The 14,331-nt window shown below is 45.2% G+C and overlaps 1 protein-coding gene across 1 annotated transcript in view; it reads left to right on the top strand.

Moving 5' to 3' along the window:
* Positions 1-14,331, top strand: part of Vps39 (VPS39 subunit of HOPS complex) — a 44,402-nt gene that overhangs the window by 10,583 nt on the left and 19,488 nt on the right. The window contains exons 4-10 of the mRNA XM_036184666.1: positions 593-635; positions 1,961-2,055; positions 3,278-3,376; positions 3,917-4,009; positions 6,122-6,305; positions 8,708-8,828; positions 8,925-9,045. Coding sequence (XP_036040559.1) covers positions 593-635; positions 1,961-2,055; positions 3,278-3,376; positions 3,917-4,009; positions 6,122-6,305; positions 8,708-8,828; positions 8,925-9,045 — 756 coding nt within the window. The remainder of the gene's footprint in view (positions 1-592; positions 636-1,960; positions 2,056-3,277; positions 3,377-3,916; positions 4,010-6,121; positions 6,306-8,707; positions 8,829-8,924; positions 9,046-14,331) is intronic.

The raw sequence follows: 14,331 nt of genomic DNA, 5'->3' as shown, positions 1-14,331 counted from the left end.
AACTGAACAAGGCTACTTTAGGACAAAACAGATCGACTGAGCTCACAGTTCTAGAAGTTCAAGAACACAGTGCTGCCAGCATCTCAGCCGTGATGAAAGCCTCGTGACAGACACACACCACAAGGAAAGCCACACTGTCACACAGGAAGCCAGAGATCATTCAGGAAGAGGCTTGAGAACTGATTGAATCCCATGAGCACTAACCCACTCTCTTCTGATTATATATGCCAAGTGACCCATTGACTTCCCACCAGGCCTCACTCCTTAATATCACCACAGTGGGGACCAGGCTCCCAACAAATGCATTAGCTATTAAGGGATACACTCAAGCCCTAGCCAAAGCTAGAACTTGATGATGTTATTTAATTTGAATCCTCTTCCCTCTACCCCCTTTATATAGGGAATCTGCCTGTGGTCAGGTGCCTGAACCCTCCTCCTTCACAAGCAGAAACTGTAGTTACACATAAAAATGAGTGAGTCAGGAGTCTAACCAGTACAGGCCCTTTAGTCTGATTTAGTCGTCTTGTTAAGTGAACTTTTGTTAAACCTTGCCAGAAATGTTAATTGAGTATAATGATTTGCTATTTTCCAGATCCATGTGGTTTCCCAGTTTAAGATTCTAGTCAGCTTGTTAGGTAAGAAAAGGGGCAACATTTGTATTTCATGTGTTAATTTGACAGTTAACAATGAGCTGGTATCTTCTGACAATATACAGCAGGGCATATGGGTAATAAAAGCAGCATCTCCCATGACTTTGAACTCTAGTCTTCAAGATTCTCTATTCAGTGATCAGTGAGTAATGATCCATCCAGTAATTGTATATTTATGTGCTATACCCTGTGCAAGCCAGAAGTAGATTTGAGAAATACTGAGATCAATGAGACATTGTTTCTACCTTTGATATTTATATTCTGATTATCATGGCCAGAATTTAGGAAGTAATAGTGATACAAATGGTAACAGTGCTGTGGGATCTGAGGAATGGGAAGGACTGATAGTTTCCATAGGAAGAGAGAAGTAGGCAGAGCCTGAGCGGCAAGGAACAACCTAAGCAAGCCGTCATGTGGCAGTAGATGTTCCTTGTGGCCTGACTTAGGACATGTGGTGAAGAATGGCAGGCTTTCAAGCCACAGGCGGATAGGGCCAGACTGTCAGAGAGGCCAAGACTAGAAACTTACCTCACACCCTGTACTCTTTAGCCTGAGGCCTAGATAGCAGAACCATTGTAAACTGGGTCCACAGGTCAACATTTAAGCACCAAATCTTCACCATAGGAACTAGATAAAAGGTCATTTCAGATGTTTTGGTAATCCCGCCCACAGGTTTGCTTTCTGCAGTTTTGGTTACCTGTGGTCAACCGTGGGGTTCAAGGAAAGATGGCAGTGAGCTATTCTGAGAGAGACAGCACTCACGTGCTGCTGCTGTTGTGCATCATAGTTGTTCTGTTGCTAGTTGTTTCTAGTCTCTTACTATGCCAAGTAAAGCTTTATCAAATGGTATATGAACAGGAAAGGATATTGGGCACTGATTGGTTCATGGGAGACTGCTGCATTACTTTGCTAACTGTGCTTAAGCAGAAATCCTTGCCATGGTTTCCACAAAATCCAGAGAGAATTTTGTTTTTCTAATTGGAACTTCCTAGCATATGTAGCTCAGAAGCTGTTTCCTGGATAAATATGCTGACCTCTTTCCACACTTGAGAGGACAAGGGCAGTAGGAAGTGAAAGCCCCCTTTCTGAAGTCAGCTCAGAGTCTTAAACAAAATATCCAGGTCAGAAGATGTTTGCACTGATACGAGTCTGGAATGGATCATCCTTAGTGAACCTGAAGGTACATCCTCAGCCAGGGTCTGTAGTTCTCTTCTTATGGATGTTCCACAGTTACTTTTTGTTGTTATTGTTTTTCTCTTAGTGATTGTATTAGCGGTTGACTTAGTGACATTGTGCTTCCTCCCTAACAGAAAACAACATTTATGTCCATGACTTGCTGACATTTCAGCAAATCACTACAGTTTCAAAGGCCAAGGGAGCATCATTGTTCACCTGTGACCTCAAGGTGAGTGTGTTTGATGGGAACTTCGGCTTTGTGACTCCAGCATTGCCTAAGTTCCTACCACTTCATGGGAAGAGTGACTCTGACGTCCAAACCCAGCAGCCTTCAGAGAAGAATATTTTGCTTTGGATCATATTATATGTGGTATGGGATGCAAGATTTTCATTCCCTACGTGCTAATTAAAATGCCAAGTGTCTGTGTGTCAGGAGGCAACTAGCCAGGGGTAAAGGCAGTTAGTTGTCAGGCAAACCATTAGGGGAAAGTAAGACCTTATCATGAACCTGTTTGTGGTATTACGTTGACTTGTTCTAAACAAATTACTGTGGTCTTTGTTATTAGGGAGTTTGCATTGTTCAAAAATGACATCTTTTAGCCAGGCGGTGGTGGTGGTGCATGCCTGTAATCCCAGCACTCGGGAGGCAGAAGCAGGTGGATCTCTGTGAGTTCGAGGCTAGCCTGGTCTACAAAGTGAGTTCCAGGACAGCCTCCAAAGCTACAGAGAAACCCTGTCTCGAAAAACCAAAAAAAAAAAAAAAACCAAAAGACATCATTGTTTTTGCCAGTTCATCATCCTCCAGTTCTTCAGACTTCCTAGGCTCCTCTCAGTGGGGATCACTGTTGTTAACTTTTGGTGGCTCCTCCTCTCTTTTTTAAAGATTTGTTTATCTATTAGTATACAATGTTCTGCCTGTATGTATGCCTGCAGGCCAGAAGAGGGCACCAGATCTCATTACAGATGGTTGTGAGCCACCATGTGGTTGCTGGGAATGGAACTCAGGACTTCTAGAAGAGCAGTCGGTGCTCTTAACCTCTGAGCCATGTCTCCAGGCCCCTCACTTCCACTCTTAATTGCTCTGTGCTTTGAGATTTTTTCCCAATTCTTTCTAAGTATTACAAGTGGGTCTGCTGTCACTGACTCATGCTAACCGCTGACCCAGTTCATGACAGCTGTGGGCAAGAACATTTGAGGAAACGGGGTGGGGGTTGGCACAGTTACAGAATGGAAGTCAGACTCTGGGATGTTTTTCCTGAGTGGCAGTGTCCATTTGGAAGAAGTGCTCCTCACCCAGGTGTGTCTAAGTTCTTGGCAGGGTGGTGTCCCTCTCCCCGGCACTGGCAGTGGGCGTTAGGTTCTGCAGATTTGTATTCGAGTCGAGGTGGCCGGTCTGCTTGCCTCTGTCCATGGACTCACCGCACCCTCCCTGGCTTGGGTGTTCTCCCCAGCACACTGAGACCGGCGAGGAGGTACTGCGGATGTGTGTGGCCGTGAAAAAGAAGCTGCAGCTGTACTTCTGGAAGGACAGGGAATTCCATGAACTGCAGGTAAAGGCCACTGTACCCGCCGTGGGAGCGGGGTGGAAGCTGGTGCTGTCGGTAGCCCACAGCCTCCTGTTTAGACAGAGTGAGGTTCCCCCAGGCAGATTCACTGGCCAGTGCCCTGGGGCTTGCTCATGCAGTCTGTGGAATTCCACAGCATCACTGGAGATTGCTTTATCTTAGAGTGGCTCTCACCTTTCCAGATGCATTTTCTCCAGTTCCTCGGGTGATTTATATTTTTATTAGGGTGATTCATATTGTTTGTTGTTTGGTTTTCTTTTGTTATTGTTTGTTTTGAGACAGGGTCTCTCTATGTAGCCCTGGCTGTCCTGGAACTCGATCTGTAGACTAGGCTGGCCTTGAACTCAGAGATCCACCTGCCTCTGCCTCCCGAATGCTGGGATTAAGCCCAGACCTGGTTTATATTTCATGTATATAGTTCTGGGGGTGCAGGGTATTTTGCAGGATGAAAGTAGTAGAACAGAAAGGCCTGAATCACCCTGCCCCCCCAGAATCTTTTCAACTGAACTCATACTCTTTTTTCAGGGGGACTTTAGTGTACCTGATGTGCCCAAGTCCATGGCATGGTGTGAAAATTCTATCTGTGTTGGCTTCAAGAGAGACTACTACCTGATCAGGGTAAAGCCTTCTGTTTTTGCCGCTCTCATGGGTTTACTTCGGGGCAGTGGTCAGGAGTTTACCTTGACAGATGACGGTCGTTTCCGAACTCCAGGTCGGGAGACAGACCTCCTTAAGTGGGGTGTAACAGCGTTCCTGTCTGTGTACACAGTTTTTGTGTTTGTGCTTTCCGATTTGCCATAAATCAGGTGTCTGTAGCTTCAGCCAAGCCAAGTCAGCCCTCAGTTCTCTGCGTCATTACCCACAGTATCTGATGACTGGGACAGGACCAGGGCTCTGTCTGTCTGTCTGTCTGTCTGATCATCACACTCTTTCCCAGGTGTCACTTCTCAGAATTACATATGAACTTTAGTGTTAACTTAAATATTTCTGATTTAGAGTTCAAAATCTCTTAGTGTATTTGTTTTCAGTTTTTCCACTAATTTCAGAAGTTGCACAGTGTATTATAGAAAATGCCGATGAGGAAATGGGGGTGCTGGTCATCCAGACTTCCTCTTTCCCCAAATCAGAAACAGTGCAGTTGAGGGGTGGGAGCCTCTGTTCGATTCCCTAGCATGTAAAGAAAAGAAAAGAAAAAAATACTTCTGCTATATGGGTTTCTCCCCTGTTTTAAAATATACCTTGCTAGAGGCTGGAGATGGCTCAGTGATTAAGAGCACTGGCTTATTTTTGAGGGGACCCAGGTCAGTTCCCAGCACCCACATGGCGACTGCTAGCCAGCTGTACCTCCAGCTCCAGGGGATCTGATGCCCTCTTCCGGTCTCCATGGACACCAGGCATGCATGTGGTGCACAGACATGTATGCAGGCAAAATGCCCATACACATAAAAAACCCTTCTATACAGACTCTCTTTATAACTTGTTTTTCTACCACAGAGTGGTGAGGAGCCACACTGTCTTTTCCCCTCTCATGTGCATACCTGGAGTTAGAAAAGATGGCGTGTGCCTTACCTCAGGTCTGATAATCCAGACCTGGCAGTTCTAGAAGCTTTCCATCTTGCTCCCCGCAGTGGTAGCTCTTTATTGTTTATCTTTGCTATTTTTGCTTGGTGTGTTTAGTTTGGGGATATTTTACTGTTGCCAGCACTTGGGGTGCAAAGTCCTGAAGGATTCGCTGCTCTCAGCTGACAAGATTCTGACCAGGCATGTACAAGCTGAGAGGAGTCTGCAATGGGGTGGGGCCTAAAGCTGGAGCAGGCTAGCCTTCTGACTCCTGTGGATGCTCCTGTCACACACCACCATCACCACTGAGCTACATCCTCAGCCCCCTCCCCTCTTTAAGATTTCATTTTCTGAGGGTGGCAAATCTTGCTTTCAGACCCTGGCTATTAAAATATTGCTCATGTCTTTACATACATTAAATTCCACTTTTTTTGTTACATAATTCTTGGATTTAACAAATATCTAGGGTTATGTAACTAATGCCACAGTAACAGTTCAAAGCAGGTCTGTCATCTCTCACATTCCTTCCATCTGCCCCTCATCTAACTCCCAGACCTCCACTGCTAAGGGTGTGTAAGTTTCATTTTTGGTAGAATGTCATATAAACAGACTTGTATCAAATGGAGAGCTTCTACTTAGCACAGTACACTTGAGATTCATCTGTGTGTACGTATCAGTGATGCTGTTTTCACCGCTGAGTACTGTTCTGTGCCATGGGCGGACTGGAGTTTGCTTATTCGCCTGTCAGCTGAAGGGTACACTTGTTCCCCACAAATGTAAATTTTTATTTCTCGTGGATAATACCAAGAAGTGGTAGTGCTGGCTCCTATGGAGCTTGGGCTTAGCTCTATAGAAAGCTAGCATATAAACTATCTGTACCATTTTTCATTCCCACCAGCAGTGATGTTCTGTATTGTAGCACCTAGCATCAGTAAAAGCCCCAGTTGCTCTGCATGGTAGCATGGTTGGTGCCAGGCAGATGATTTTCTCCACTTTTGAAAACTGGTCTTACACTGTGGTAAAGATTGTCATAATGAAAACCATATTCACTCAAGTCAAACAAGGAACATTATTGGCTTCTCTGGTTTGGGTTTTGTGTGGACTTTTCCAGGCTGCATTTGTGCCTCTATCAGGGAAGTGCTGGATGTTTCCCCTCCTGTCTTCCTGCAGGTGGATGGAAAGGGGTCCATCAAAGAGCTCTTCCCAACAGGAAAGCAGTTGGAGCCCTTAGTTGCCCCTCTGGCAGATGGAAAAGTAGCTGTGGGTCAGGATGATCTCACTGTGGTGCTCAACGAGGAAGGCATCTGCACACAGAAATGCGCCCTGAACTGGATGGACATCCCAGTGGCCATGGGTGAGGCCAGCAGCAGCTGCTGCTTTGTCCTTTGGGTGGAGGCCGTGTCTTGCCTGCGGAAGCAGTTCCATCATGCAGACTACAGCAGACCGCCCGCCTGCTGCTGCTCGCTCCCAGCTCCCCTTCTTTTAAGTACACACTTTCAGGAACATTAAGGAGGGGATAAGGTTTTTCTGGAAGTGGAGTTTTGCTTCAGAGGGGGAAGACTGTACAAAGAAGTGTGTATTTCAGGAAGTGGTTGTCTGCCATCAGTCCTACTTCTTTGTGCTTTTCTTTCATCTTCCTGTATTGGTACGAGCTCCTTCGTCACATCTGGAGATTCCTTCCTTAGCCCTCTGCTACGTATAATTTAGAGGGTCAGACTGCCCTCGTGGTGGAGTTTCCTAAGCCTGCCTTCGGCTCCCTTTCCTCTGGTATTTTCTGGAAGCATATGACGTGCTTGCTGCACTTTCTTTGCAGTCAGAAACACAAACATGGTTAGTGCTTTCTGTACCGAGAGACTAGCTCATGAGAACAGGGTTGCATTTCAGAACTTAGAAGTTCACAGAGAGGGAAGTTTGAGTGTTTAATTAGACATGAAGATGATGCCCTGCATAGGTAAGATTGGACTAGGCCAGCAGGGAGTCTGGGATAGGATTTGAGCAGTGTCCTTACATTCTGGGCGGACAGAGCAGGGTAAAACTGAAGATGCAGAAGGCAAGCTGACTGAGAGTGAGCTTGACCAGCTCAGCCGGCAGTGGGAATTAGGGAGGAATTAGGTAAGGTCCACTGTCGGGCCCATGGGAGGGACTGAGAGGCTGCTAGAGTCCTAGGTAGCACTTCTTGATAAAGCACTGTGTCCTGGGCTGGGGTGAAGAGCACTTGCTGCTCTCTCAGTGGGGAGAAGAATTTGGTTCCCAGCGCTCACGACCAGTAACTTACAGCTGTCTGTAACTCCAGCTCCAAGGGATCCAGCTACCTTCCTTGGGTTTCTCTGAGTATACCCACACGTATATACACATAAGCAAATAATAAAATAAACCTTTCAAAGCAGCAATTTCATAGTGTATCCTTAGTAGACCACTAGCTTTCACCAGTCTCAGAGCTAAGAATGCCATCAGATAACATCTAAAGCCTTTAGCACAGTTTCTCAGCTTCACTGTAACCTGCCTTCCTCTGGCCCCAGGTCAAAGATGCTTTATTTACAGTTTCTTTCGTTCTATAGTAACATCTCATGTAGCCACATTCACAGTGGAATGCAGTATCTAGGGACACCAGAATCTGTGTTCCTAGGCCATAGTCATATTTAGGTTCAGAATAAACTCTTTCTTACTCCTTTTGAGGTGAGAACTGTTTTTGTATTGACAGTACCACTGACTGAGTCACACCTGCAGTACCTGTGTTTAAATTTTTGCAGTTAGACTTAATGTTGTGTACAAACAGTAAATTTATTTCAGAATTCAGTATAAAGTAATGCTTGTCTTTATTCAGTCTTAGAGGTTCTAAGCTTTTATATATCTTCAAAGATACATTTTCTGTCATCTGTATTCATGTTAAATCTCCCTCATCACATAGCCTCCCAGAGGAAGGCTTTCTTGGCAAGGCTTCTAGGCTTTTTTGCATACTAACTTAAGCACATTTGTAGATTCTTTTGCATCACCCAGCGCACTAAGCTGGATTGTCCCATGCCTGTTACAAAGTACAGAAAGGAAAGAGTGGCTATGGTAAACACTCTTTTAACAAAGTGGAGGAAGAAGCCAGGGGTGGTAGTGCATACCTGTAGTCTCTCCCACCATCCATCAGCCCTTGCCTCCCAAGACCAGTGCAGTGGGGATTAAATGTCCAGTATATTTGATGGGTTGGGATTTAGCTCAGTGGTAGAATGCTTGCCTAGCAAGTGCAAGGCCCTGGGTTCGGTCCTCAGCTCTGGAAAGAAAAAAAAAAAAAAGAAAAGAAAAGAAAGAGATGACAAAAGTATTCTTTCTCTGGAAATCTCAAGCAGAAGCCTTACCAAGTGTAAGGAAGGGAAAAAGAAACTTCCTCCTGTTTTCTCTGGGAGAGCACAAGGCAGTTCTGTAGCCCAGTTCTCTGCAGCTGCAGTGTCAGGAGAACTGCACCCTGCATTTATCTGACCTGGCTTCGTGGCAGATGGAAAGGTGCACAGGAAGCTGCTGTACAGTGGAGCTGCTCAGCCGTGTTCGCAAAGCTCAGTGTGGCTCTGCTGGGCAGGAAATGTCCCTTGACATCACTTGAGCAAGCAGTGGTCCTCTTTCCTATGGATCGCATGAGGGATCATCCTGTCTTAGTGCTTGACTTGAAGGGTTTTTTGTTTTTGAGATCTTTGTGTGAGCAACTGAATCCAAGCCCATCCTTAACCCAAAGCCTTCGACCAGAACGCAAGCTCAACATGTCCTCTCTTACAGAGCACCAGCCTCCATACATCATTGCGGTGTTGCCCCGATACGTGGAGATCCGAACACTCGAGCCAAGGCTTCTGGTGCAGAGCATTGAGTTGCAAAGACCCCGTTTCATTACCTTGGGGGGGTAAGGAATTTCTCTCTTCACTATGGCTCTGTCGCTCCCAAGTCCCTGTACCATTGTAAATCTCATGCCCTCTTACCAATATTTTTTGGCCTCCAGATCAAACATTATCTATGTGGCCAGCAATCACTTTGTTTGGAGACTCATTCCTGTCCCCATGGCAACCCAGATCCAACAGCTTCTCCAGGACAAGCAGTTTGAACTGGCTCTGCAGCTCGCAGTGAGTCTCGTTCCTTAGATGGGGCAGACTGCGCTCCTCCTTGTTTTCTTTTCTTTTTGGGTTGAATTTGAAGCAAGCTTTATTAAATACTGGCCAGGACAAAGAACACTGGCCAGGATTCCCAGAGAATGGCCATGAATTAGATTAGTCAGGTGCTATGGACTTTCTGCCATTGTCCAATCAGGGACAAGCATACATCCTGATGTACTTCCTGCCTACATCCTTCCATCTTCATGTGGTCAAGCATATTCTGTGTAGTTGGGACATCCAACCTTGTGGCTGGTTATCTTACATGAACAACAGCCCCAAGCATTCCAGGAAGTTATCCGTCCTCGGGCAAGTGGGGCTTACAGGTTAGAGGCATTTTTGTTGTACAGACCTCTTAAGCACAGTAATTAAAACGTACACCATAACTTTATCCCTCACAGTTATAGCTAAGTTCCCGCTTATTTCTTTTTTTTTTTGAATGCTGAATGCCATTTATTGAAGGAGAGAGGAGGTCTTAAATACAGGCTTACAGCACAGTGGGAGAACCCCAGATGGCAGAAGCTCACTTCTGATGTTTTGGTTTTTTGTTTGTTTGTTTGTTTGGGTTTTTTTTTGAGCTAAGGATCAAACCCCGGGACTTGCACTTGGTAGGCAAGCTCTCTACTATTAAGCTAAATCCCCACCCCCGCTCCTGATGTTTTACAATCTTGCATCTAAGCTGTTAACGCCCAATATGCTGGATACACGGACATGGAGCTTCCCTTAAGCATTCAGGAGGGTGGAATCTCTCAGGGAATTAGCATAGGGAGGATATCAAGGTCAAGGTCAGCAAGCAATGCAACAGTTACCCAAAACGGGGGGCCAGGGACCTACAGGTCCCCCCTTTACTAAAAAATGAGCTTCTGACTTAGGTTGTGTGGGACATCAGCAGGTCACCTTACCCATCATGGAGACACCTGTCCAGGGCACACAGGCGTTCTCTTAGGTTGGTGAGCGCCCCCCAGGTATTAGCCATCTCTGAATACTCATTATCATACAGGCTCAATTGTGTGAGAGTTGCAGAGTTAACTGTTGCCAAAGATCTCTAAGTGGCACTGGGCTTGCAATCTGTGTGTTCAACACAGAAAAGACCAACAGAAGTCTTAACCCACCCATAGCTGGTAGGTTAAAGGCAACTGAGCCATTCCCTTCCTTAACAAGCCTTACTGCAAATTGGAGTCCTTGGAAAATGGTATCCCGAGAGCAAGTGGAACTTGAGTTTGTAAATTTATAACTTTCAAGGCCAATTGAAATGTATATAACTATTGATTTAAATTTGTCATACCCAATAGAATGAAAGATTAACTGTGGTAGCTACTTTTGCTGCCAGGGTCTCCACTGTGCTAGCTGTAGTAACCAATTATGAAATGGCAATCCCCAAAACAGTAGTAGCAGTGGTCGTCACTGTTATAACAGCAACAATGGCAGCAGCGATGTCAAATTCTCTTCTGGAGCGTGTGGGTAACCATTGTCATGGATGCAACTCCAGAAACACGAATTATTCTTGATCCCAGCATGACTTGAGCTGTCAGCTCTGCAAAAGAACAACTAAGAACCATAAAGAAAAAACAGGCAGCTCCCAAGGAACAGAACTAATGGTCTCATAATGACTACATTCAGACTCACAAATTTTAAGGTATCTTCAAAGGGGGCTAAATGAATTTCAGGAGGCAAAAAAATGTTGCGCAGAGCCACTTCTGAGAAGTAGGTACTGCTCCAGCTTGAATAGGATTGTGAAAATGAAAATGCTTAGCTGGCATGCTACTGTTAATAAATGGAGGTCAGTGATCTTCAGTGTTATCCTTAATCTCCTAGGTGTCTGGATGACACGTTCTCAAACATACTTGAAAAAGCAGTTACCATACATTACCTTCTGGAGAATCCAGTCTCATGGCTGCAGTTCCTAGGTTTACATTAATGCTTGCCAAAGCTGGCCATATTGGGCTTTCAATCCCCATTGAAATCAGAAGGGGAGAGTTTTTCATGAAGGCCCAATAGGTCTCTGCCATGTTGGGCTTCAGCTGCAGCCATCCTCATCGTTTTCTAAAGCAACTGAACATGATATAGATATTTGTATTCTGATCTATATTTATATAAATAAGGAATAAGCTGAAAGCCTGGGGGCTTTGATGGAGGGTTTGAGTCCACCTTCAGATATCTATGTCACCAGGGATTTTACTTGTTCATATGCAGAATGAATGTCAAGTATAATGGTGTCTTCTAGAAATTAATGGAAGAATAAAATAATTGAGTAGCCATTATATGGTTTGCAACAATTCAAGACAATGCACACATTAACATATAATAATAGTCATAAATGTCATAATACTGTATTGTTGAGTGTAGCCACTAGAGGGCCCCTCATTTCTTTCAGCAGTGACTTCTGTTGGCATTGTAAGCCTTCAGGCTCTTGTTCTGTTTACTGTGGCCACTGGGCCAGTCAGCTTTTTGTCACCACAGAAACGGACGGCTTAGGAAAAAGAGGTGTTTATTTACCTCACCTCTTTAAAGATCCAAAGTCCAAGTGGTATAGTGCAGACTCCATGACAAGGGCCACTCCTTGGCTTTGCTGCCACCTGGAACAGATAGAAATACAAGGACGTACAGTCGGTTACACCATGAACAGACAAGAGGGGTCAGGGCTCCTTTCATAACTGCCTCTCTCAAGTGTGTCTTTTGTCTCTCATGACCTGAAAACCTTCCAGTAAGCCCCACCTCTTGAAGGCCCACCCTCACTTCTCGGTAAGGTCACCCTAGGAAACAAGTTCCCGGCACTGGAATCTGTTGGAAGACACAAAGCACGGTCAGCCACTTTTAGCCATTCTCCTGTGTGTTCATGTGGACTGTTGTCCTGGCAAAGCACCAGTGTGTCTTGTTCCATTTTTCTCTCCTGTTGCTAGTAATTTTTTTTTCCCCTTTTTAATTTTTGAGACAAGGCTGTGTAGCCCATGCTGGTCTCAATCTTGTGGCAGTCTGCCCCACTGAACCTCCAAGTGCTAGCTAGCATTACAGGCATACACTGACACCTGTGGCTTATGGGGTATTTTTTATTTATCTGTAGAGAGTGGATTTGATTTTCAGAAATGATCATAAGTCTCTGAACCTAACCTGGGCATTAGACTGGACAGTGCTAATTTAAAGACGTTAACAGTAAGCTTGATTTCTAGATGGTCTAGCAGGTCTAGACTGTCTCTGAAGGAGACACCTTTAATCTCTTATGGTGGCTGCTTGTGCTTATGTGTGCATGTGCGCACTGGGGCACATGCACCAATATGTGTGTGGAGGCTAGAGGCAGCCTCAGGCACTGTGCATCAGGACAGCTGTCCTCCTTGTTAGTGTTTTTTGTTTTTGTTTTTGTTGTTTTTTGTTTGTTTGTTTGTTTGTTTGTTTTTTCTCCCCTGATAGGGTCTCTGTGGGATGCGGGGCTCATTAGTTAGGTTGGCTAGCCACCAAGCCCTGGGGAGCCCCCTCTCTCCGCCTCCCCAGTGCTGAGATTACAAGTACATACCTTACACCAGCCTTTTTACATGTGTTTTAGGGATCAAACCTGGGTCCTTGTGCTTGCTGTATAGACACTTTATGGACTGAGTTACTTCTCCAGCCCATGGTGGCTGTTTTGAACAGCAACTTTTATTTTGTGTGTGTAAATTCTGTAATTAAATTATAAATCCCACTTTAAGATGCTAATTTTCAAGCTTTCCTACATGTATGTTGAGTACATTGTCCTTCTGTTCCCAATGTTCCCTTTTCTCTCCCTCCCTCCCCACTGGGCCCTCATTCTCTGGACGGTTTTACTTCTACTTTAATGTTTTACACACACACACACACACACACACACACACACACACACACACACACACACACGAGGAGGAGGTTTATATATCTGTCTAAAATCTAGGAACTACAAATGAGGAAAAAGGGTATACATTTGTCTTTCTGGGGCTGGCATAACTCACTTAATTTGATTATTTCCAGTTGCCTCCATATTCCTGAAAATAACGGCACTTTGTTCTTTATGGTCGTGTATACATGCTACACTTCCTTTGCCCTTCCTCTCTTGCCAGACGTCTAGGTCGGTTCCATAACTTCACTGCTGTGAACGGGGCTGTAGTAGACACTGGTGTGCTAGTGTCTCTCGGAGAGGCTGACTTGAAGCCCTCCATACCCAGGAGTGGTGAAGCTGGGTCATGGGAAAGATTGAGTGTAAAGGTTTGTTTGGTTGTTTGTTTTTTTAAATTTTTTTTCCCGGAGCTGAGGACCGAACCCAGGGCTTTGCACTTGCTAGGCAAGCGCTCTACCACTGAGCTAAATCCCCCCCCCCCCCCCCCCCCCCCCCCCCCACCCCCCCCCCCCCCCGAGTGTAAAGGTTTTTAAGGACCCTCCACACTGGTCTCTGTAGTGGCTGAACTTGGCTTTCCCGCCCGCAGTGCATCAAGTCCCCTCTTGTTCTTGTCCTTGCCAGCATTTGTTGTTACTCATTTTCCTAATGACTGCAGTTCTGACTAGGGTAAGCTGGAATCTCAATGTCATTTTAATTTGCATTTCACTGGTGGCTAATGAGAGTCAGTGTTTTTTTTCCATATTTTTATTGGCATTCTGTATTCATCTTGGGTTTGCATTGTTGTGCTTGTGTAAGCATGTGATAGACAGAGGTTGATGTTAAGTGGCTTCCTCAATCACTTTCTACTTTATTTTTTAAACCTGGAGATAACCAGTTTGGCTAAACTGCCTGGCCTAGAGATCCTCTTCTCTGCCTTCCTAGCACAGGGATTATAGCTGTGCATAGCTGTACCTGGCTGGCTTTTCACTGGGGTGCTGGGGCTCTGAATTCAGGTCCTGAAGTACACTACAGACTGAGCCACCACTCCAGTATTTCATCTTTTTTTTTTTTTTTTTGAGCTGAGGATCGAACCCCAGGCCTTGTGCTTGCTAGGCAAGCGCTCTAGCACTGAGCTAAATCCCCAACCCCTGTATTTCATCTTTTTAAAAAAAATTTTGTGTGTGTGTGCCTGGTGCCCAAGATAAATATGACAGCCTGCCTATAATTTCAGCCTTGGAAGGTGGAAACAGATCATCCCTAGAGCAAGCTGGCTAGCAAGACTAGCCTTATCAGCCAGCTCTGGGTTTGATTGAGAGACCTTGCCTGATTGAATAAGGTGAAAGAGTGATTGAAGATAATTCCCTGCATCAACCTTACCTCACATGCACGCACACACACACGCATGCCACCCAGTACATGTGCATGAATGCACATACACA

This window comes from Onychomys torridus, chromosome 4 (genome assembly GCF_903995425.1).
Source record: "Onychomys torridus chromosome 4, mOncTor1.1, whole genome shotgun sequence".
Classification (NCBI taxonomy): Eukaryota; Metazoa; Chordata; class Mammalia; order Rodentia; family Cricetidae; genus Onychomys; species Onychomys torridus.
The sequence above is the reverse complement of the archived record's forward strand: the minus strand, read 5'-3'. Positions and strand labels throughout refer to the sequence as shown.